Below are 23061 nucleotides of genomic sequence, written 5' to 3'. Positions count from 1 at the left end.
CCCCCCCTTTCTTAACCATGCAGCTCACTCAATAGCCTACCCTGTCTCTATACGCATAAATAGGTCAATCCAAGAATCTACTGTCCCTGACACCTAGAAATCATTTTATACCTTACCATTACACAAAGGAAGTAACTCCACTGATCCGTCAAATTATAGATCTATAGCCATTCTCTTACCGCTCTCTAAAATTCTAGAAAAATGCATACACAAACAGCTTCTGGACTATCTGACAAAAACCTTCTAATCCCTACTCAGCATGGCTTCAGGCTAAACCATAGCACATTCACCACCCTTCTATCTTTCACGCATATTGTTGCAGAGGCCACAGACAAAAAACTACTGGTGTCATGTCTTTTCCTTGACCTCTCAAAAGCTTTTGATACCATTTCTCACTCTAAACTACTAACTCAACTAGATGATCTCAACTTCTCCTCCTCTGCTATTCTCAGGTTCTCTAATAGACTACAGTCAGTCAAATGGCTTTCTACCTGCTCCCCTTTCTTACTCATCCAGACTGGCATTCCCCAGGGCTCTATACTGGGACCTCTTCTTTTTAACATCTTCACAAACAACCTACACTCTTCATATGTACCACCTCCTCCCTGATAATACGCAGATGACTCTACCCTTATCTCCTGCTCAGATGACATCTCTCACCTCCACTCAATCACTCAAAACACATTTTACAATGTTAAACAATGGCTAACTGATAACCAGGTCATCCTAACCCCCCCCCCCAAAAAAAAAACTCCTCCTTTTCCTTCCTAAATCTCTCTCCCACCATAAAACCATTTTTTCCATCTTATCACATGACCCTTATCAAAGCGGATTCTCACACTAAACTTCTCGGTATTCTAATTGATGACCAATTAAAATTTGACCTCTATATTAAACACTGTATTAAAAAGACAAGTAAAAAATGGTTCTATTCTATAGAAGCAAAAACGTCCTTTCCTCTAACTCCAAACTCTCTCTGGCTCAGGCTTTCCTCCTAACTTGTCTTCTCTACATCTCTCCTATACTCACATTTCTACAATCTACCAGATAACCAGACTGGAACAAACTTACAACAACATTGCTCGATTTGCAAGCAATCAGCGATATAATTCCCATCACTGCCTTGCTTTAAAACAGCTTCAATGGCTCGAGTTCCCCCCAGCTTTTTCTTCTTACCCACCTGCAGTTCACTCAAAACTTACTAAACAAACCCTCGGCATGTCCTGCTCTCTCCTCTCTCATATCCCTCTACACCCCCCCTCGAACTCTCTGCAGCTCAGATCAACGCATTAATATTTATAAGACCAACAAAAACACTGGTAAACTTCTATATAAAAGCACAATGTCCCAAGCCTGGAACAACCTCCCACCAAATATTTGCAACATCAATTGTACAACCCATTTCAGAACTGAACTTAAAAAAATACCTTCTTAATTCTAGCTCCTGCCCATGCCAGAACCCTACTTAATACCTCCCACCTCTCTATACCACTCCTTACTCTTAACCTATCAGCCTTCTAAGACTTGTATTCTCTGTTAATACTGAACACTATTTATGCATTTATTACCAGTCTAACTCTTGACTGTTGTTATACTAAAATATGCTAGCGCAAAACTAATTCTGTACTTTACTCAACATTTTGCAACTATTTAATTCCTAATATAACTACTGTTATTGTAAATATGTGCAATGATACAACTATGTAATTCTTCTTGCTGTTAAATGCTATTTTTTTCTTGCCTATGAATGTATAGCTTAGTAATTTTCTTGTTCTTTGAATGAATGCTCATTAATGTTCTGTATTTTTTACTGGATCTTTTCTCCTGGGGTCTCCACTGGAAACTAGCCCTTGGCTCAGCTGGACTAGCACGGTTAACAAATGACAAATAAACAAACAAATAACTATTATCCTTAAACCCAAGTTGTCATATTTAAATTATTACCAATTTTTTATTGTTTTAAATTTAAATGAATTTTCACATCTAAAAAGGTATGTCAAGATATAAATGACCTATAATAATCCTTAGAAAACTCTACACTAATGATTCCTGTTTTTTTTTTTTTTTAAATAATTAGAGGAATGCATGCATTTTCTGGTGATGTGTATAGCTGATGTACAGTCATTACATGCTTCTGTACCATCAGTAGAGGGCTTAGATTTTTTAAGATCACTTGCGGTGGAATCCACTCAGTGAAGAAGTGTTGGAGTTTCAATAGGAACTTGACTGTGCTGTTTACAACAATGGTTCTCAAGGCCCAAGAACTGTCTGGTCAATTTGCCACTTTCCTGCCAATCACTAGGGCCTTCCTACTTGGATTGTCAACGACTTCTAACTTTACATTCAGTGACTACCCTAATCAACCTATGGAGAATTCCTAGTAGTGCCTCAGTCTTAAATGACTAGTTTTAGGCAACAGCCATCCAGAAAAAGGACCAGCATCAAGGTAGCTGATTCTTCCTCTTGGCCTATGTGATGATCCATTCAGCAACCTAAAATCCATGACACAGACTTCTACAATGCTGCCACATGATATGTGCATGCTCCTGTGCTCTTGCCAGTCATGCAGCAAGTATGACTACCTCCTTGCCTCCAAATGTGTCATCAGGCATTGGCCACTCTCTCTCTCAATTTCCATTGCTAACTCTTCAAGTGCACAGACCACTACTCACAGCTGAGTCTGAGCCTTTATCAGACCTTTTCCTTTCTGCACCACACAGCTAACAACAGACTTCTGTTTCTGAAGTAACACACAATAAATTGTTAAAAGTATACAAAACAAAAGCAGTCCTTTGCTAATATCAAGATATGATCCCTGTTGTGTAAGCTATATTGTCAAGGGCATCCAACAGACAGGAAAAGAACTGGAAGATTAGCAGTGTGTCAGAACAGGCAAACTCTACAAAAAAAATCTCCTCACAGAACTGAGAATTCCATTTTCAGAAAACAGAGAGTACTAATGCTATTCAGCCCCTAAAAACAAATGCTTTCAAAAGTAGCAGCACCATAACAGTATATTGTTTTCTACTTGTATGTTGCATGTTGTCAAGTAAAAAAGTAGAAGGAATCCCAGACGACAAAGCTGTAGCACAATTCTTTTAATAAAAACAAACCTTAACAACAAATGGTGAGCGCTTTTGCACCGAAGTGCTTCTTCAGACAAATAACATCACAGCAAAACACATTTATATATTAAAACAGCAGTCATCAATTATTAAAATGAGCAATTATCACTTACTAAATCCCTTGATTTTAGAATGGGTCTTAAAGAAACCCTGTCATTGAGGCCAGGTTTCCTTTCAGCACCAAACCTCAAGATCCAGCGAAGTTCTCTCTGTTCAGTATAATTCTTTAAATCACCACCTCTGGGATTGTTAAACACTACCTCCATTACTTTAAAAACAAAACTATGTTGCAAGTCAGATTCTAACACATGTTTAGCTAAAGCATTTGTAGCATCACAATTTTTTATGGCATAAAGGTGTTCATGAATCCTCTCAAAGAGCATTCTATTAGTTTTCCCTATACAGTAACTGTTACAATCTTTGCAGGTAGCTAAATAAACCAGGTTTTTGGTCTTACGATTAGCATTAAATTTAAAGAAAAAAGCTTGTCAGGATGTATAAATTCATTAGTACCATCTATATGAACACAATATCTACAGCTGCCACAGGGACGAGTCCCTGTAAAAGACTGTGATCGGGGGAACTCATTGTAACTGTCTCTAACAGAGATGTCGTTTCAAAGATTTTTTATTTTTATAACTAATAAGGGGTTTCTCAACTATTAAGTCTCTAATACAAGAGTCGGAGGTTAGAATGCCCCAATCAGAACAGATAACATCACTGACCTGCTTAATGTCACTAGCAAATGACAGGGTCAGGGGAAAACGTCCACCTCTCTGTGGACATGGTCTCCTATCAAAATAGTCACCATCTTCAGAAAAGAATGATGACTTCTTTTGTCATTGTGTCCACTTCAGCATTACTATAGTCTCTGGTCAGGAACTCATTCAAAAGTGTACCCAAATCTGCTAGAAAACCTTCTTCAGTATTATTCAATCTTGACATCCTCATCCCTTGTCCGTTCAAAACATTCCTGTACACATATCGGATGCATGCTATTATGCTGTAATAATGTGTTCTGTTTACAAGATTTTCTAAACAGCCTAGTTGTAAATTTACCTGTGGCTTCCTTATTAATCTTAGCATCCAAGAAAACTACTTCTTCCAAGGATACAGAAGAAGTGAACCTTAGAAAGGACGTGGTACTATTCAAATAATCCAAGAACTTATTCAACTGTTGGTTGTCACCCTTCCAAAAAAAAAGTATGACATCATCAACAAACCTTCTGTAAAATATAACTGAAGTATTGTAATGAGTACCAAAAACATAGTGTTCTTCCCAATGAGGCAATACCATATTGACGTAGCTATTAGCACATGACGTGCTCATAGCTACGCCCTTTTTCTGTAAATAATATGTATTCTGGAAAATAAACACATTCAAGAATAACTTCCAAAAACAAACACAAAAGATCAATGTGTTTCAAATCATAACCACTATGTTTTAACAAGTATTGTTTAACCACAATGATGCCATCAGTATTAGGGATGCAGGTAAACAGGGATTCAACGTCTAAGGTCCCTAGCAGACATTGAGAGGCAACCTCTCTATTATCATGTACGAAAGCATGCAATTCTTTTAACAATTGCCTTGTGTCATTCAGCACTGTTTTAGCTTTCAAAAGTACCCATTCTAAAAATCAAGGGATTTAGTTAAGTGATAATTGCTCATTTTAATAATTGATGACTGCTGTTTTACTATATAAATGTGTTTTGCTGTGATGTTATTTGTCTGAAGAAGCACTTCGGTGCAAAAGCGCTCACCATTTGTTGTCAAGGTTTGTTTTTATTAAAAGAATTGTGCTACAGCTTTGTCTTCTGGGATTCCTTCTACTTTTTTACTTGACAATTTTGCTGTTTTTGGTCTCCCAGTCTAGCCTTTTGGAGGTATATTGAACTTTGTGTATTGCTGCTTTTCCTCCTTGGGGGACATGGCTGAAAGTGCTAATGGAATTGCTGCTATTGACTCTGCTCTCAGCAATGTTGGTAAGCACTCTGGTAATGATCGTTTAAACAGATTGCTACGGATGGAAGTGAATCCGTTATTGAACATTAGTTTTTCTAACAGTTCTAATTCAAGTGTTCTGAACAATGATAATGTTTCTCTACCCCCACCGGTAGATCTAAAACTTTTGGAGAATGACCTCTACAAATTAAAATGCTTCCAGTGGCAGAGGCTACATATGGAAGCTTGTTTGCAACATCGAGTGATTCCCAGAGGGTCATATGCATATGCCTTCCTATGGGGACAGCTATAGTGAACTACTTACTAAATGGCAACGTTTGAATCTGGAACACAGTTATGCCTACATTCGCCTCTTAATAAAGGTTTTTACACCTATTGAGAGTGAGCTACTAACAGCAATAGAAGAGCGGAAGCAACGTTTGCTAAATAGCTGTGATCATGAAGCATCTGCTATTGATGAGATAGTAGATGATATGTGTCCGCTTATGAGATGCGTCTTAAGACGCAAAAAATTAAGAAACTGAAATGGGACATCTCAGACTTTACAGACGGTCATGTGTTTATGTGGCCTAGACAGAATGCCACTAATATACCAGCCGTTAATGCAACAGCTCAGCGAGCTAGAGAAGCATCAACTGACGTAACAGACTGTTCAGCTACCCCTTCTGGATCGGCAGTTGCTAATATTGGAACTGCATCTGCTTCTAATCCAGGAACGACAAGAACGGAGTCCCAGCCAGAAGGCATTTGTAAACAGCCCTCTTTACCTGATGTAAGGAGGAAGAATGCTTTTACAACACAGGTTTTTGGGGAACTACAGTTACCGCTTCCTGTGAAGCAGTTGAGAACAGGAGAACGAGAATGCGATGTATTGCCGAACAGAGGGAGGAAGAGGGGACGCCAGCAATCGGAGACTACGCACTCTGAAACAGTTTTGGAAAAGGACGACAAGTCCTTCGTTCTGAATCTTTCAAACAAGGTACTGTCTGAAACTAAGTTAACATTATTACAACGTGGCCTTAATTTTATAACAGCCAAGAAGTCTGAATTATCAGATGTTTTGGTTAATTTAAGACTCTTTGCCAGAAATGTAGCACTTAAGATGTATTTCTGTGATAGTGCTTCTGAACTTTCTATGTCATTACCTTGTTTTTCAGCCTCCGCTTAATGCAGTTCTTGAAGTTTTTATTAACAAGTGTGAGCAGGATTTATTTAAATTGTTTAGCAACAAGGATGTTGTAGATTTGACTAGTAACAGGGGACATGTGTTTTACAATTTGAGCAAGTCAGAATGGAGAGCTTTGAAAACTTTAAAGGATGATGTCAACATTACCATTAAAATGGCAGACAAGGGGGAGCGATTGTAATTTTAGATCGAGCGTTTTATGTTAACTCATTGATGGAAATGTTATCTGATGACAATGTCTATGAAAAGGTTGAACAAGATTTCATTTGGGACTTGCAATGTACAATAATTTTTACTGTACGTGACTGTGTACAGAATTTTCTTATTACTGATAGCCTGTCACAGTATCTTAATGTGGAACATCCAGTTGTTCCAGTTTTTCAACAACTCCCTAAAATCCATAAAGACATCGCAAAATGGGAAGTTATGTACCTACCATAACGTTCCATGTTAGTTGTCTTCTTCTCGCCTTCTTTCTTGCTGGATGGGTTCAGAGCCGACCTTCGGCTCCGACTCAGCCTATACTAAAGCTCGAGAGCTATTTATACCGGCTCGAGGCTACCCTATATCCCATAATGCTAGGCGCTAACTACCCAGATCTCGTTTGATAGCTGAAAACCATAGCAGTTTAGCTCTCCAACAAAAGGATGAGAGGAACCTCACTAGAAAGTCACCTAGACCTATAGCTACCAGAAGGGATAGCCTAGGGGTCAAGCTGAGGCAAGAAGAAGATCCCCAAGGATCCTTTAGGTCTGTCCAGGCTAGGGGGATGGGGGGGTGGGACGCAAGAAAGAAGGCGAGAAGACAACTAACATGGAACGTTATGGTAGGTACACAACTTCTCAATGTTAAGTTGTCACTCTCGCCTTCATTCTTGCTGGATGGGACCGCGTCCCTAGCACCTTCACCATGGGTGGCTCATTGGAACAGACTCTTGAGAACGGTGGAACCAAAATTAGCCCAGCTTCTGGAAGCCATGTCTAATTTGTAATGAGAGATAAAGGTATGAGGAGAGGCCCAAGTGGCTACCGCACAAATGAAATCTATTGGTAATCTAGCCTGAAAAGCTACTGAGGTGGCTAATGCTCTGGTTGAGTGAGCCCTGGGCCTTGACGGTAGCTTTTGGCATCTGAGCTGATAGATGAAAGTGATCACAGATGCCAGCCATCTAGAAAGGGTTACTTTGGAAACTGGAAGGCCTTTCTTACCTGCTGCATAAGAAAGGAAGAGCTGCTCAGATTTCCTAGTTTGCTTGGTTCTATCCAAATAGTAACGGAGTTGACGATGAACGTCCAGAAAGTGCAGTTTTTGTTCCGCTCTGTTGGAGTAGTTGGGGAAGAAAACTGGAAGATCAATAGTCTGGTTTAGGTTTGCTTCAGAAGAAACCTTGGGTAAAAAGGACGGATTAGTCCTGAGGGACACTCTGTCTTTATGGAAAACTAGATAAGGTGGACGAATGCAAAGGGCCTGAAGTTCTGACACTCTTCTCGCAGATGTTATGGCGACCAGAAAGAGAGTTTTCCAAGATAGCAATTTCAGGGAGCAGGAAGCCACAGGTTCAAAGGGGGGTAAGAATCAAGGAGGTTAGAACCAAATGTAAGTCCCACTGCGGTGGGGGGTCCCTGATTGGGGGCTTAAGCAAAAAGATACCTTTGAGAAAGGTTTTACAAAGCTTATGGGACATGATACTGGAGTCCGAAAAGCCTGCATGAAAGTTTGAAATAGCCGCTAACTGTACTCTGATGGTGGAGGAAGAAGACCCTGAGTGAAACAATTCGGCTAGGAAGTCTAGGACTGATTGGATAGGGGCAGTAAAAGGATCTATATTTCTAGCTCCTGCCCAGAAGGAAAAACGCTTCCACTTGCTGACGTAAATCCTCCTGGTGGATGACTTTAAGGAAGCTATAAGTATGTCATGCACAGAATGGGAAATAAGGGGAAGTCTGGATAGGGTTGGAATTGGAGCAACCAAGCTGTGAGGTTGAGAGATTGGAGGGAGTGGTGCAGCTGTCCCGACTGATGGGTCAAAAGATCTGGCACTGGGTCCAGATGCCAGGGCTGCCCCAAAAGGTAACGATGCAGGAACCGGAACCATATCTGACGAGGCCAGTAAGGAGCAATGAGGATCATGGTGGCTCTCACGGCGGTAGCTTTCTGAATCAACTGAGTGATTAATGGAAAGGGGAGAAAGGCATACAGAAGTCCCCGGGGCCAATCGTGGACTAGAGCGTCTCTGGGGGGGTGGCCGGGAAGAGAGTGAAGAAGTCGTGGCACTTGCTGTTTTGAAGTGTTGCAAAAAGGTCGCAGCAAGGTCGACCCCATTTCTGAAAAATTTCTTCCACTATTGTTTGTTTAAGAGACCACTCGTGAGGCATGAGAATGGCTCTGCTCAACCTGTCCGCTATGATGTTGGACTTCCCGGGGATGTGCGTTGCTATCAGAAACTACTGAGAGGAGATCGCCCACTGCCAAAGTCTGAGAGCCTTTCGACACAAGGGATAGGACTTGGTTCTGCCCTGCTTGTTGATGTACCACTCTACGGACATATTGTCCATCTGAACTGCAATAGTCCCAATGGAGAGAGAGTCCTGAAGGGCTTGCAACGCTAAAAGTACTGCTCTCATCTCCAAGACATTTATGTGCAGGTGGCACTTGAAAGGTTGCCATGTGCCCTGGACTGTCCTGCCCTGAAAATGCCCCCCCCCACCCCCACCCGATCAGGGAGGCATCCGTTGTCACCGTGGTGACCGGGGGAGAAGGAACAAATGGTCTGCCCTGAAGGACTTGAGGGGAGACCATCCACCAAGAAAGGTGTTTCTTGCAAGACAGGGTTATTAAAATGTGTGACATTGGAAGCTGTTGAAAGGACCACTGGGAAAAAAGCATCCATTGAAGGATCCGCATATGAAAGCGAGCTAGGGGAAGTAGAGTAATAGCTGCCGCCATGAGACCTAATACCTTCAGGACAAACCTGGCTTGTATTTTGTTGTTCTGAAGAAGGATGTGAACATGCCTGCGAATATCTAGAACTCTTTGTTCGGTCAGTTTTGTGGAAAGCCGGACTGTGTCCAAGGTGGCGTCTATGAAGGTAATAGACTGAAAATGTGACAAGGCAGACTTTTCGAAATTTATGGAGATACCTAGCCCTTTGCAAGTATGAATGGTGTAATCTCTGGAGCGGAGAAGTTGACGCCTGGTGGTGGCAGTGAGGAGCCAGTCGTCTAGATATGGAAACACCTGGAATCCTTGATGTCTCAGATAAGCTGTAACCGCTGCCATGCATTTGGTGAACACTCGGGGGGCTGTAGTGAGACCAAAGGGCAGGGCTCTGAACTGATAATGACTGGTTCCCAGCTGGAAGCGGAGAAACCTCCTGGAGTGCCTGTGCATCTTGATGTGGTAGTACGCATCCTGAAGGTCTACTGAGCACATCCAATTGTCCTGACCCAGAAAGGGTAGAATGGACTGTAGTGTGACCATCCGGAACTTCGTTCTTCTTACAGACCTGTTTAGTCTGCTGAGATCCAAAATGGGTCTCCAGTCCCCTGTCTTTTTTGGTACCAAAAAGAACCTGGAGTAGATTCTGGATCCTTGTTGGTCTGCTGGGACTGGCTGGATGGCTCTTTTTGCTAGCAGTTTTGATATTTCTAGTACTGCTTGTTCCCTTAGACTGGGTGGAATGTCTGGAAGGGGTCCTTTTGGCTGAGTTGGGGTGTGGATAAATGGAATTTTGTAACCCTCGGATATGATCGACTGTACCCATTTGTCTTGGGTGAGTGAAAGCCAGGCTTCTGGGTACAGTGATAACCTTCCCCTGACTGCCTCCGAAGGCGGACAGTCGGGCAGCTTCTCAGGGATGCTGGAAGGGTTTGTCAGAAAAAGACTCTCTGCTACCCTGATTTTGCGGACCTCCTCTGCCCCTGGGGTGGCATCTGTTGTTGTTTCCCCCCCCTGCCTCTAGAGGGGAACTGACCTCTTGTGTCAGGCGCAACCTCTTGTGGTTTACAGAACCACATCTTCCCACCCTTCTGACCCTTAGGGTATGGTCTAGACGGGGTGGAAAAACGGACTCCCACGGCAGAGAGAGTCTTGCCTTCTTGCTCGCATTGGGTCAAAATATCCTTCACCTGAGGTCCAAACAAAGCTGAACCGTCAAGGGGAGTTGGTGAAGGACACCTTAAAGGGGTCTGCAAAGTTACAAAGCCGCATCCAGGCGTGACGCCTTAAGGCCACGCCTGTGCCTGCAGCCCTACTCGCCCCATCGGCCGCATAGAAAATAAGCCGCATGGAGGAGTTGACAATAGAATTCAGGGTTGCCAGCTGGGAATTTATTTTGTCTTGAGACCCCGCAGCTGTTGGATCCCGTAAGACCTCACCCACTTCTTTGAGCATGTCTCTTTGAAGGCGGGTGAAGTGGCACAAATAATTCAGCGAACACATGACAAAGGTCGCTGAAGAAAACATCCGCTTGCCGTACCTATCCATAGTCCTAGACTCCTTGTTAGGAGGATGGACAGGTACTGAAGGATCAGCCAGTTCCTTCTTAGCGGCTGCAGCCACCACCATGGCATCAACCGGGACACCCTTGGCTAAAAACTGCTTGTCCGAAGGGGCTGTTATAAATTTGGAAGGCCTCCGTGGGGTAGGTTCCATCGTGTCAGGGGCTGTCCACGCCTTCCGCGCCACCACTTCCATGAGGGGGTCGAAAGGCGGAGACACCCAGGAGGTGGAAGGGCGAGAGCCAAAAGCCTCTAGGTAAACCGACTCGTCCTCGAAAGGGTTAAGGGTAGACCAGTTCTCCCTCTGCTTCAGGATTTCAAGGATGTCTGAAAAGGAGACATCCTCAGAGGGGGACCGTGGGGACTCTTCTTCCGACTCATCCAAGTCGGTATCCGATGTGATGGACTCAGGGGAGTCCACATGCTTCCTCTTACATTTCCTCTTCCGAGGGGGTTCCCCTGACGGATCAGGGGAAACCTCAGAAGAGGAGGATATTCCCAATGGGGAAACCTGAGGCGCTGGATCTCTACGGTCAGGAATGAGAGGGTGGGTAGAGACCGCAGCAGGCACTACAGAGGGAGGAGCTGAGGGAGCCAACCGTGGAGCAGGCACAGGGGCCAGCATGCTCCTCATGACTTCGAAGGCGCTCCTATCAGGCAGGGTAGAAGGTCCCCGCTCCGAAGAGATAAGGACCCCTCCCGGCACCGAGAGGGACGGCTCCGAAGCCGATGTCGGGGCCGAACTTACCAGCGCCGAAGCTCCGAGAGGGAGAACGGGGTCGGACAAGGGTCTGATGCCACTCGCCCCCTCAGAGCCGACGAGGAAGTCCATGCGCCCGGATCCCTCCAAGGATGGGACAATGGAAGAGACCGGAGCCGATGACGGAGCCGAAATGTGAGGTATCGGCTCTGACGTGTCGACGGCCACGGCTCCCACAAGCTCCGGCTCCGAACTCAGAGGAAGAGTCGGAGGAGGAATCGAAGATGGGGTGGGGATAGCCACTGTATGTTGAGAAGGGCTATGAAGCATTTGGGCTAGTGCCTGAGACTTAAGAAGTCTACTAACCACCCTCTCGAGGTCGTGGTCCGAGAGCCTGGAAGACCTGGAGGAATGGGTTCGATGACTCCGCTCCGAGAGTAAGGGAGACCTCGGAGCCGAGTGAACAGACTCCAAGGATGGAGATCTGGACCTTTTACGGCTGGCAGACGGCGCCGACACCACTATCGGCGCCGACTGAGTCCCGGAATCATCGGCTCCGGTTCGAGCCGATGTAGAAGCCTGTATCTGAGGAACATCGACTCCAGCCGGAGCAGATGATGAAGACTTTGTCTTGGAAACATCGGCTCCAGCCGGAGCCGATGAGACAGCAGTTCGAGAACCACCAGTCGAAGGCTCTGAGCTCGCAGCCGACGGCTTAGATGGCTTCGAAGGCTTCCCCGACGAAGACTTGGTCGGGGAACCTTCAGGCTATAACAAGCCCCTCAAAATCAACTTATTTCTGCGTTCCTGCAGGGCTCTTGGGCTGAACGCATGACAGACCGAACAAGAGTCCTGCAGGTGCAGAGGGCCCAGGCAATAAACACAAGAAGTGTGACCATCTGTCAGCGACATTTTCTGACAGCACGAGTCACACTTCTTGAAGCCTGAGACCCTGGTGTCTTTTGACATCTTAAGAACAAAAAATTAAACACACACAGACACCCTATTAACAGTAAAGTCAGTCACACAAAAAAATAAACTGACAAGGCAGAATAGGCCCAAAGGCCTAACCTTATAACTAAGGGGATTAAAGAAGGTCTTAAAAGGGATTAAATAGGGACCAGAAGGGGGATTAGCTATGAATGGGAAGCTAATGGGATGGTCGCTAACTAAAACTAAGAAAAACCCAGACTAAAAGATAGCAATTTTTTGAATGAAAACTTCTAACCTGAAGAGCTGGTAATAAACGCACCTCGCAGCTGTAAGCGGCAAAAGAGATCTGGATAGTTAGCGCCTAGCATTATGGGATATAGGGTAGCCTCGAGCCGGTATGAATAGCTCTCGAGCTTTAGTATAGGCCGAGTCGGAGCCGAAGGTCGGCTCCGAACCCATCCAGCAAGAATGAAGGCGAGATTGACAACTTAACATCCTCCTTTTAGACCTATAGTGTCAGGAAGGAAATGGTTGACGAAACCATTTTCTATATATGTTTTACTATATAAATGTGTTTTGCTGTGATGTTATTAGTCTGAAGAAGCACTTCGGTGCGAAAGCGCTCACCATTTGTTGTCAAGGTTTGTTTTTATTAAAAGGATTGTGCTACAGCTTTGTCTTCTGGGATTCCTTCTACTTTTTTACTTGAGAATTTTGCTGTTTTTTGGTCTCCCAGTCTAGCCTTTTCGAGATATATTGAACTTTGTATGTTGACTTTTCTACAACAGACATGGAAGCTGAATCACAATTGAAAGAGCAAGTCTCTGAGAGTATTAAAAGTGCATATGAAGCCATGGACCCAATGAGACACATGGTAAGTCAGACATGTAAAGAAATAGCAAGGTAGTACTACCACAAATAGCAGTTCTACTGCAAAAAGCAGTGATAAGTGATACTATGTAAAAAGATCAGTAGTGTAAACCTTTGACAATTTCTTAAAATACATTGGTGACTAACTTGAAACTATGCAATACCTTCCTCCTTTTCCCCAGTAACTGGGGTTTTGTCAGCTTGGGTAGAATATTCTGCTGTCCACTTTCTTCATCTTCTTCACTGGTCTCCTTCAACTGCTTTTTATACTGGTCTGTAACTACATTTGCATTCTGAGAAGCTGGTAAATACTTATTAAAGTGTGCTCTTTCAGGTATTTGCATACAGTTTGGTCTTGAGTTGCTGAATTCTTGCTCTTCTTTCTCCCAGTAGTTAGCCTCTTCCAAAAACAGTTCTGCCTGAAACAAAGCAAAAACAATACATATTTGTGAAATGTTTATACAAAATACTACCTTCATATGCAAAAAGCACTTCAAATAAATCAAGATGATTTCCATTGTGGAATATTTATAATCTGTATCACAACTAAAATAAATACAGAAAGAGACAGAGAAGAAATGGACTACTAAGAACCACCATATCTACTCCTCCCAACCAACTACACACCATGAATTAAAAAACAATTCATTTCATGCACTGCAAGAACATTTCATGGACAACCTTAACGTGATATAAAGAAAGCAAATATATTACTTCAAGAGGTGTGCACTATACACTAAAAATAAAATTGTATCTACTGAAAACTTCAGCAAAGCTACTTTCTTATAAAAGTTCGATTTTAATGTAATTAGCTGTTTCAGCTGAAATGCAAATGAAGGTCATCATCTTCTTCTTTCGGCTGTTCCCGTTAGGGGTCTCCACAGCGGATCACCTGTTTCCATTTCTTCCTGTCCTCTGCATCTTGCTCTGTCACACCAACCACCTGCATGTCCTCTCTCACCACATCCATAAACCTTATCTTAGGCCTTCCTCTTTTCCTTTTACCTGGTAGCCTCATCCTTAGCATCTTTTTCCCAATATACTCAGCATCCCTCCTCAGCACATGTCCAAACCAATGTGATCTTGCCTCTCTGGCTCAAACTCCTGCCTTTTTGTCAATGCCACTGTCTCCAACCCATATAACATAGCTGGTCTCACTACCCTCTTGTAGACCTTCCCTTTCACTCTTACAGGTACTCGTCTGTCACAAATTACTCCTGACACTCTTCTTCACCCACTCCATCCTGCCTGTACTCTCTTCTTCACCTCTCTTCCACACTCACCGTTACTCTGAACTACTGACCCCAAGTATTTAAACTCATCCACCTTCGCCACCTCTACTCCTTGCATCCTCACCATTCCTCTATCCTCCCTCTCATTCACACATATATTCTGTCTTAGTTCTGCTGACCTTCATTCCTCTTCTATCTAGAGCATATCTCCATCTCTCCAGGGTCTCCTCCACCTGTTCCCTACTCTCACTACAGATCACAATGTCATCTGCAAACATCATAGTCCATGAGGACTCCTGTCTGATCTCGTCTGTCAACCTGTCCATCACCATTGCAAGTAAGAAAGGGCTCAGAGCTGATCCTTGGTGTAACCCCACCTCCACATTAAATGCATGTCACTCCCACCGCAGACCTCACTGCTGTCACACTACCCTTGTACATATCCTGTACCACTCTTACATACTTCTCTGACACTCCTGACTTCCTCATACAATACCACAACTCCTCTCTAAGCACCCTGTCATATGATTTCTCTAAGTCTGCAAAAACACAATGCAACTCCTTCTGACATTCTCTGTACTTCTCCATCAACACTCTCAGAGCAAACATTGCATCTGTAGTGCTCTTTCCCGGCATGAAATCATACTGCTGATCAATAATCATCACGTCCCTTCTTAACCTAGCTTCTACTACTTTCCCATAACTTCATGTGGTGACTGATCAATTTAATCCCTCTGTAGTTACTACAGCTCTGCACATCACCCTTATTCTTAAAAATCGGTACCAAAACACTTTTTCTCCATTCCTCAGGCATCCTCTCACTTTCCAAGATTTCATTAAACAATCTGGCTAAAAACTCAACTGCCATTTAATGAAGGTACAGTTGTGTAAACTGCACTTACCATAACACTAGATGTTTGTACTCCTCATTTCTACAGTAGCCTCTGGATAGCTGGGCTGCATTCTACCCAGGATACAATGAGCATCCAGTCTTTCAAAAAATAGTAGCATAACAAATCATGGAGATGTGTGAAGTTGAATGTCTTACAGGACAACAATACTTATGAACCAGTTTACAGGAACCAAATTAATATTGCACACAGAATTATAGCCCTTCAGTTAGCGGGTTTACATCTTAGGGAAGAATTACTTATGGCCTATATGATTTTTAAAAAGGTCTAATCCCATTATTCCTGGTATTTTCAGAATACTGAAAATATATAAGAAAATGTTTAACCACCCTTTAGGCCCACTGCAGCAGCACAAGTGTCAAAAACCTACCCTACAGCAATTATGATCAATCAACTTTGGAGTTTATTTTTTCAGGGCAGGTTAAACAAGAAGTATGGGACACAGATGTATTTTTTTTAAAAGTACTGATGTTATTTATTTTCTTGTATACCCATTAAGGAAGGGACGAAATTTTTTCATAAACGTTTGCTAATGATGGAATTTTTGGATGAAAATGAAATTAAGTTGATTGAAGAATGTATGTTAATGGTTGTGACAAGGGAGATACTGCCAGCACAACTATCTGGAATTTTGTAAATGACTCTCTCTCACTCGTGAATATCAACACGATTTGTGTAGAATTCTTGTGTTGCAAATGTATTGAAACTGTATGTCATGTGTATATCAAACTAGGTTTGTACAGACGTGTGTTAAAAAAAAGGTATTTGTAAAGTACAGGGTATTTGGCAAAGTACTGAGCTTAAAAATGTATCCACATTGTGCCCTACTGGAAGAGAACAGAAATCTACATACACTATTGTAATTGTTTAAATGTATATATTTTAACAGTGGAAACTGGAATACTGGAATTACTTTATGGTAGCTAGAGACAGAATGTCTACACCAGGGAGCTTTTTGTACTGTATTGGAAGTGTTGTATTCTTTTATGACTTCCAGAATCTGCCAAATATCTGAGGAAAAGCCCTTGTCTATTTATTTTTATAGGCAGATGCTAACTGCTACCAGCTGCCATCAATGGTTGTTTTGGGCCTGGGACTAGAAGTCAGATGACAAGAAATGATGTAATTCTGCCAGCTATCCGAGCAGTAATATTTGAGATATTAATTTAAGAAGTCTTCCCAGTGTACATCCCCCACTGTTGTCAGTGGTGAAGACTGAGGCTCCTTGATTACTGGTCCAGTTGTGGGCATCACATCTATTGGCTGGCAGTGATGGGATCACCACATCACATATTGGGATTCAGTGGTGTAAATATTGAACTCCTGTAGCCTGTAAACAGTGGTCACTAAAGAAGGTGTTTGTACTCTCAAGCAGCCACACAGTAAGCATTCATAGTTTCATATCACAATAGTTGTATTTTACTTTTGTTAGCTTAGTCAGGGTGAGCAGGCAAGAATGATAGCAGAAGATTATGGCAAGCTGACAAGGAGCCAGTTAGTGGAGATGTGCCAAGCCAAAGGACTGGGGCATGCCAACCTGACTAAAGAAGAGATGATTGCAGCCTTAATCACAGCTGCATCATGACCAGCAACCAGGAGGACAACAAGACTGGCCTTGGGGAAGTACAACTTTCAGAAAATGGACAGTTCAAACTTTTCACAGAAGACTTAAAAATCCATCTGGAGTTAAATAGACTTGAACTGGATGCCAAATGGTTGAAACTAGAATCAGCAGAGAGAGTATGGTGTTTGGAGGCTGAAGAAAAGGAGAAACAGATGGCATAAGAATCAGCAGAGAGACTGAGAGACTGAGATGTCTGGAAGTTGAAGAAAATGAGAGACTGATACGTTTGAAGGCTGGAGACAATGACAGCCAGAGCCAACATGAAAAGGACATGCTGACTCTTTGCCATGGTCATGGAGGTAATGGGGAAGGGAGTAACTGAACCCCGGAAGCAACAAAGTTAAGTAAATTTCTTCCACAATTTACAGAGGGTGATAATTTTGACAGTATTATTCACACGTTTGAAAGGGTATGTAAACAGTATAATACTGACCAAGAGCTCTGGGTATGGTTCCTGACCCCCCTACTCCATGGAAACACTAACTATTTCTAAATTGTCTGATAATGATTGCTTAAATTATAATAATGTTAAAAATTGTTTATTAGAGTGCTTTAAGTTAACACCTGAAGTTTATAGAAAAAAGTTTCATAAGCATAGACGCAAGGCAGATGAAAGTGTGTGTGAATATACTGCTGAGGTAACCACTTATTTTCATAGTTTGGTGAGTGGGTGTCAGGTCACCACTTTTGAAGAGCTGGAAGACCTTTTGGTGAGGGAACAAGCACTTTGCCTGAGGATATGAGGAGCTGGTTGGCAAATAGGGAATGCGGGACCGGAGATTACTTGGGGAAAAAGGGAGATCTATACCTAGCAAGCAGGGCATCACTGCACAGGAAAGGAATACCCAGTGCTGCTCAACGGTCTAAGGGAATCCATGGTGGGCAACCTAAACCATTCCAACAAAGTCTGCCAGTAGCAAGGGAAGCCACTAGTTCAGGTACACATCCAGACTATGGTTAAATGTTTTGTAACCAGTGCAAACATGTAGCATATAGATGTCCACAGAGGCAAGCTGCGGTACAAAATGTGGGACAGCCAGTAAGTGGGAATGACAGAGTGCCAGCAGTAAGTTGTCTGGAGACAACAAGGGTACCAAACTACCACAAGAGGTTACATTATATCTTAGTACATGGGTAACAGGCCACTGCTAAGACAGACACAGCCTTGGACCTAACCATTGTGAAGCCTGTAATGGTTAAAGAGGAGCACTACTTGCTTGGGCAGTCTACTCCAGTCAGAGCATTAGCAGGGGACCCCATTCCAAATACCTTTGGCTAGGGTTCACCTTGCGTGGGAGGGTGGAAAAGGAAGCAAGTAGGTGTGTTTGAGGATATCCCTACAGATGTCCTTTCAGGGAATGATTTTGATAATGCACTACCATGTGTGCATGCAGTTACATGCAGTCAGGCTTGGAGACAAGCATGTGGGTGTGGCAGCCTGGGTGGGACACAGACCGCACACTTGAAGCCAGGACTGGGGAGGTAGCTACTTCAGGGAGGGAGCTACCCTGTAGCACTGAGACTGAAGGTGAGCCACAGCTGCTTGTGGGTACTGATGTTCCCCTGGACAGAGTGACTCCAGGGGCAGAGGTAAGTAGTAGTACCCAGGCTGACAGTGAGGCACCGCTGTCAGAGGACACCAGACTTCCTGTGGAATGACAGCTGGGAAGGGTTACAAAGAGAGAGAGAGTTGAGACTGGCTCAGCTCTCAGACCCTACATTACAAGACTTGAGGGAGGGAGGAAATGAGGCACGTGATTATCAATTAAAAAGGGGGAATCTGTATACTGGGACAAAGGGTTATTGTATAGAGACTGGACCCCTGAGGGAGGGCTAGAGCGTGAGAGAATACAGCAGTTCATAGTGCCCAGAGCCTACTGTATGGCACTTCTAGCCATAGCTCATGACATTTCCTTTGCAGGTCACATGGGCATAAAGCATACAAGTATTATGCAGAACTTTTATTGGGAATTTCCAGGGATGTAACAGGGTACTATAGGACCTGTGAGCAGTGCCAAAAATGTATTCAAGGCAGGAGACAAGGTGAAAGCTCTTTTGGTGCCTTTGCCTATGATTGAGGATCCATTTCAGAGGACAGCTATGGATATTGTGGGGCCCCTGAGTACCCAAAGTTCCACAGGGAAGAAGTATATCCTAGTGGTAGTAGATTATGCTACCAGATACCCTGAGGCAGTAGCTCTGTCCTCCAATGAGGCAGAAGAGGTGGAAAATGCTTTGTTAGAGATTTTCAGCAGGGTGGGTTTCCTAAAAGAAATACTGACTGACAGAGGTGCCGATTTCATGTCAGACCTGATGGCTTATCTGTGCAAGACTGTGGGGTGAAGCACCTAAAGACCAACCCTACCATCCCCAGACCAATGGTCTTGTGGACAGGTTAAACTCTACACTAAAGATCATGCTACAGGCATTTGCAGACCGGTTCAAGAGGCAGTGGGACAAATATTTTCCCCACCTGTTGTTTGCTTACAGGTAGGAAAATGCCCCAGGAATTTACAGGTTTTTCACACTTTGAGTTGCTGTATGGGCACAGTGTGAGGGGACCTCTAGATTTGATTTTTTATGAGTGGGAGGGTTAGTCTGAATCCCACAAAGAGTCTGTTGTGGCATACGTCCTAAATCTCAGGACAATGCTCAGGGAACTCATGGGCTTGGTCCAGGAGAACCTGGCAGAAGCCCAACAGCAGAAAAAAGGTCTGGTATGACAGAAATGCTTGAGCTAGAGAGTATGCTGTGGGGCAGCAGATTATGTTTCTTATTCCTGTCAGGAACAACAAGCTCCAGACAGCTTGGGAGGGACCTTTCAAAATGGTAAGGAAGGCCAGTGATGTTAACTACACGGTAGAACTGCTAGGCAGGAAGCAGGGGCACAAATTGTACCATGTTAACACCATGAAACCTTACCGTGACAGGGAGGCCCTGGTAATAAATATTTGCAGTAGAAGGCAGGAGGAGTCTGATGGGGCTCTATGGCTACAGGGAACCAGACCGCAAAATCCTAAATTATTATGGTGGCGCCTAGGATTGCAGGTATATGATGACAGTGCAGCACTGTACTGGGTCAGCAATGCAAAGGCAGCTGGGATCTCAAGACAAGGTATGGGGTAATGTATTACCAGATAGGCTCATCCCTCTCAAGCAACGTTTCTCAAGGGTCACTTGAAAAACTAGCTTGAGTCTTTGAGGGGGGAATAAGTGTGACAAGGGAGATACTGCCAGCACAGCTCTCTGGAATTTTGTAAATGATTGTGTGCCATTTGTGAATATCAACATGATTTGTGTAGGATGCTTGGGTTGCAAATGTACTGGAACTGTATGTCATGTGTATATCAAACTAGGTTTGTACAGACATGTGTTAAGCACTGAGCTTAAAGATGTATCCACAGTGTGCCCTGCTGGAACAGAACAGAAATGTACATACACTATTGTAACTGTTTAAATGTATATATTTTAACAGTGGAAACTGGAATACAGGAGGTTAACTTCACAAAAATAGCTGAAATTAAATTACTTTATGGCGGCTAGAGACAGAATGTTTATACTAGGGAACTTTCTGTATGGTCTTGGAAGTGTTTTATAACTTCCAGCATCTGCCAAAGATTGGAGGAAAAGCCCTTGTTTATGTATTTTTATAGGTAGATGCTAAATGCTACTAGCTGCCATCAATGGTTGTTTTGGGCCTGGGGACTAAAAGTCAGATGACAAGAAATTACGTCGACACAGCATTTTGTATTCGGCCTTGGACCTGACAACAACTAGAAGACCCATTCTTCATGTCTGCCTTGCTCTGTAAGTAAGTTAACTAGGGTATAGTAATTCTCTTAGATTCAGTTAGGAATATACTAAAGCTTAGTTTAGATATTTTATTTATTTATTTGTGACTGTTCTGCAATGTTGTTTTAAATATTTCCTGTGGTTTTGAACTCTGATGTTACTGTGAATGTATACTGAGTATTTTCTTGTTCTTTTATTATTTATTATGCGTGAATGGGCGTTCCTTCGTTGAAGGTTGTGCGTTAGGCCTGGCAAGCCAGCACGTAAAAATCTACTGCCAATCATTAGCGGACCGGAGTTCCACTGTGGCGACCCCTAACCAGGAAAAGCCGAAAGACACAACAACAACAACATTAAATATATTTAAACCTTTCATTGTGGCTGATCTTTGTGAGACATTTAGGTTCTGAGAGTACTTGCATATTTATTTGATGACACTGTGTAGGCCACTCCTAATAGCCTTGCTCTTGGTCCAACTACCATTTGTATTAACAGTAACATTACACAGTAAGACTGGACACCCTTTGTTAAGGACCTTAAAGTAGCTGATAAGATTTGGTTGGTGGCAGTGATAACTACCTTTCAGTCTGGGCAAAAGGGGGGCACAGCTGGTAAACCTGTGCCAGCCTTTCCCAGGTGTGTGTGTGTGTGTGTGTGTGTGTGTGTGTGTGTGTGTGTGTGTGTGTGTGTGTGTGTACACAAATCAAACCTCAAAGAGTGCATGTGTCAGCTACTTGGGCAGGGACATGAAGCAATGGTTGACAGACAGGGCGCTGGAGGTCTTGGCCTGGCCACTCAGCTGAGATTCACCTCTATCTGTGCCAGCGGGGAGCCTTATTGGAGATCTGGAGAAAGAGGGAGAAACCAACCCCAGACTGACAGTGGTCTCTATGTGCTCTTAAGGGAAACTGCACTCGATGCATTGAGCTGCATCTAGAAATACTGTGTGTGTACCTGTTATCCTCCCAGTGTACGGCCCCCACTATTGCCAGTGGTGAGGATTGAGGCTCCTTAATTACTGGACCAATGGTGGGGTGTCACAATAGTATTAGATTTTTTTTTGTGGAGGAGTTCTTTAAGCAGATATATTTATTTTTATTTATTTTATGTTTGTTGACTGGGATTGTCCAACTGAGTGAACAGCCCTTTTTCAGCGGAGGCCGAGGGAGAAAAGCTCCAACATATTATACAATTTTCATTATAAATTAGTATTAAACAGCAATGTTACAGGATTACTATAAATTAGTATTAAACAGCAATGTTACAGGATTACTATAAGGTATTAAGTAGCAATACAATGTTATACAGTGTCAATAAACAGGAGTATAGCAAAACTATTTCAAGATGTATAAAAAGAAATATGTCATTAAGATGAATATAGTTTTGGGGGCAAGTGTTTACAAAACCCCAGTTTTATCATAATGTAGTTGCATGAAGGCAAGACAATTATAATCAAATGTTTCTCTGAGGCGATTTGCTTAACAGATTTTAGAAGACAGTAGAAAGAGTAGTCAAGGAAGATTAGAGAGAGTTAGTGAGAAGAGTGAGTTAAGGGCAGAAAGTAGATTAAGGTTATGAGAAGTAGGGGGATGTTTAAGGAGGGAGAGTGCAGTGACAGCAACAGTGACTTTTAAAGTGCTCTTTGGTGGCTGTCCAGACAATAGTGGGGTGATAGCTGTACATGCTGCGTCCAAATTTAGACTTGGATTTGTAGATTTGTAGTAGGTCTTGGTTAGAGCTTCGGAGAGGTCTGGAGGGAGAATAATGGGAAATGAGAGGGGATAGTGCTGGGCAGTAGGAAAGCTGGTATAGGACAGAATGGATGATTTGGCTGTTCGACGTTGAGCAGCTTAGAGAAATAAGGGTCTATCAAAGGAGAGTCAACATTTTAATGCTTCGTTTATATAATATAGACCCTATATAAACACTCCACAATCTGCCCAGGATTTGACAGGTTTAAGTTTGCTATACTGGGAAAGGTAATTTCAAATCCAAGGGCAGGTGATTGGGAAAATGGGTTAGAGTAGAGAGAGCTTTTCTGGCAACTAAAATTAAATGCCAGCTCACCCACAGGAATCAATGAATATGCTTCTACTACGCCTGTGTTAAAATTAAAGGCTAAAACTATGAAGGTAAAGAAAGGGTACAAGAGAGACAAAATCTGATATTCATTACTCGTGCTTTACCTATTCATCAAGCTTACTGAACAATATTAATATTTTA

The 23061-nt window shown here is 43.0% G+C and overlaps 1 protein-coding gene across 5 annotated transcripts in view; it reads right to left on the bottom strand.

Moving 5' to 3' along the window:
- KAT6B (lysine acetyltransferase 6B) overlaps positions 1-23061 on the bottom strand; it is a 2279653-nt gene that overhangs the window by 19663 nt on the left and 2236929 nt on the right. For all 5 annotated transcript variants that reach the window (XM_044056739.1, XM_044056740.1, XM_044056738.1 and 2 more), the window contains exon 15: positions 13444-13698. In XM_044056739.1, coding sequence (XP_043912674.1) covers positions 13444-13698 — 255 coding nt within the window. The remainder of the gene's footprint in view (positions 1-13443; positions 13699-23061) is intronic.

The sequence above is a fragment of the Protopterus annectens genome, chromosome 14.part0, assembly GCF_019279795.1.
Source record: "Protopterus annectens isolate FY-2018-M chromosome 14.part0, PAN1.0, whole genome shotgun sequence".
NCBI classification, from domain to species: domain Eukaryota; kingdom Metazoa; phylum Chordata; order Ceratodontiformes; family Protopteridae; genus Protopterus; species Protopterus annectens.
The sequence above is the reverse complement of the archived record's forward strand: the minus strand, read 5'-3'. Positions and strand labels throughout refer to the sequence as shown.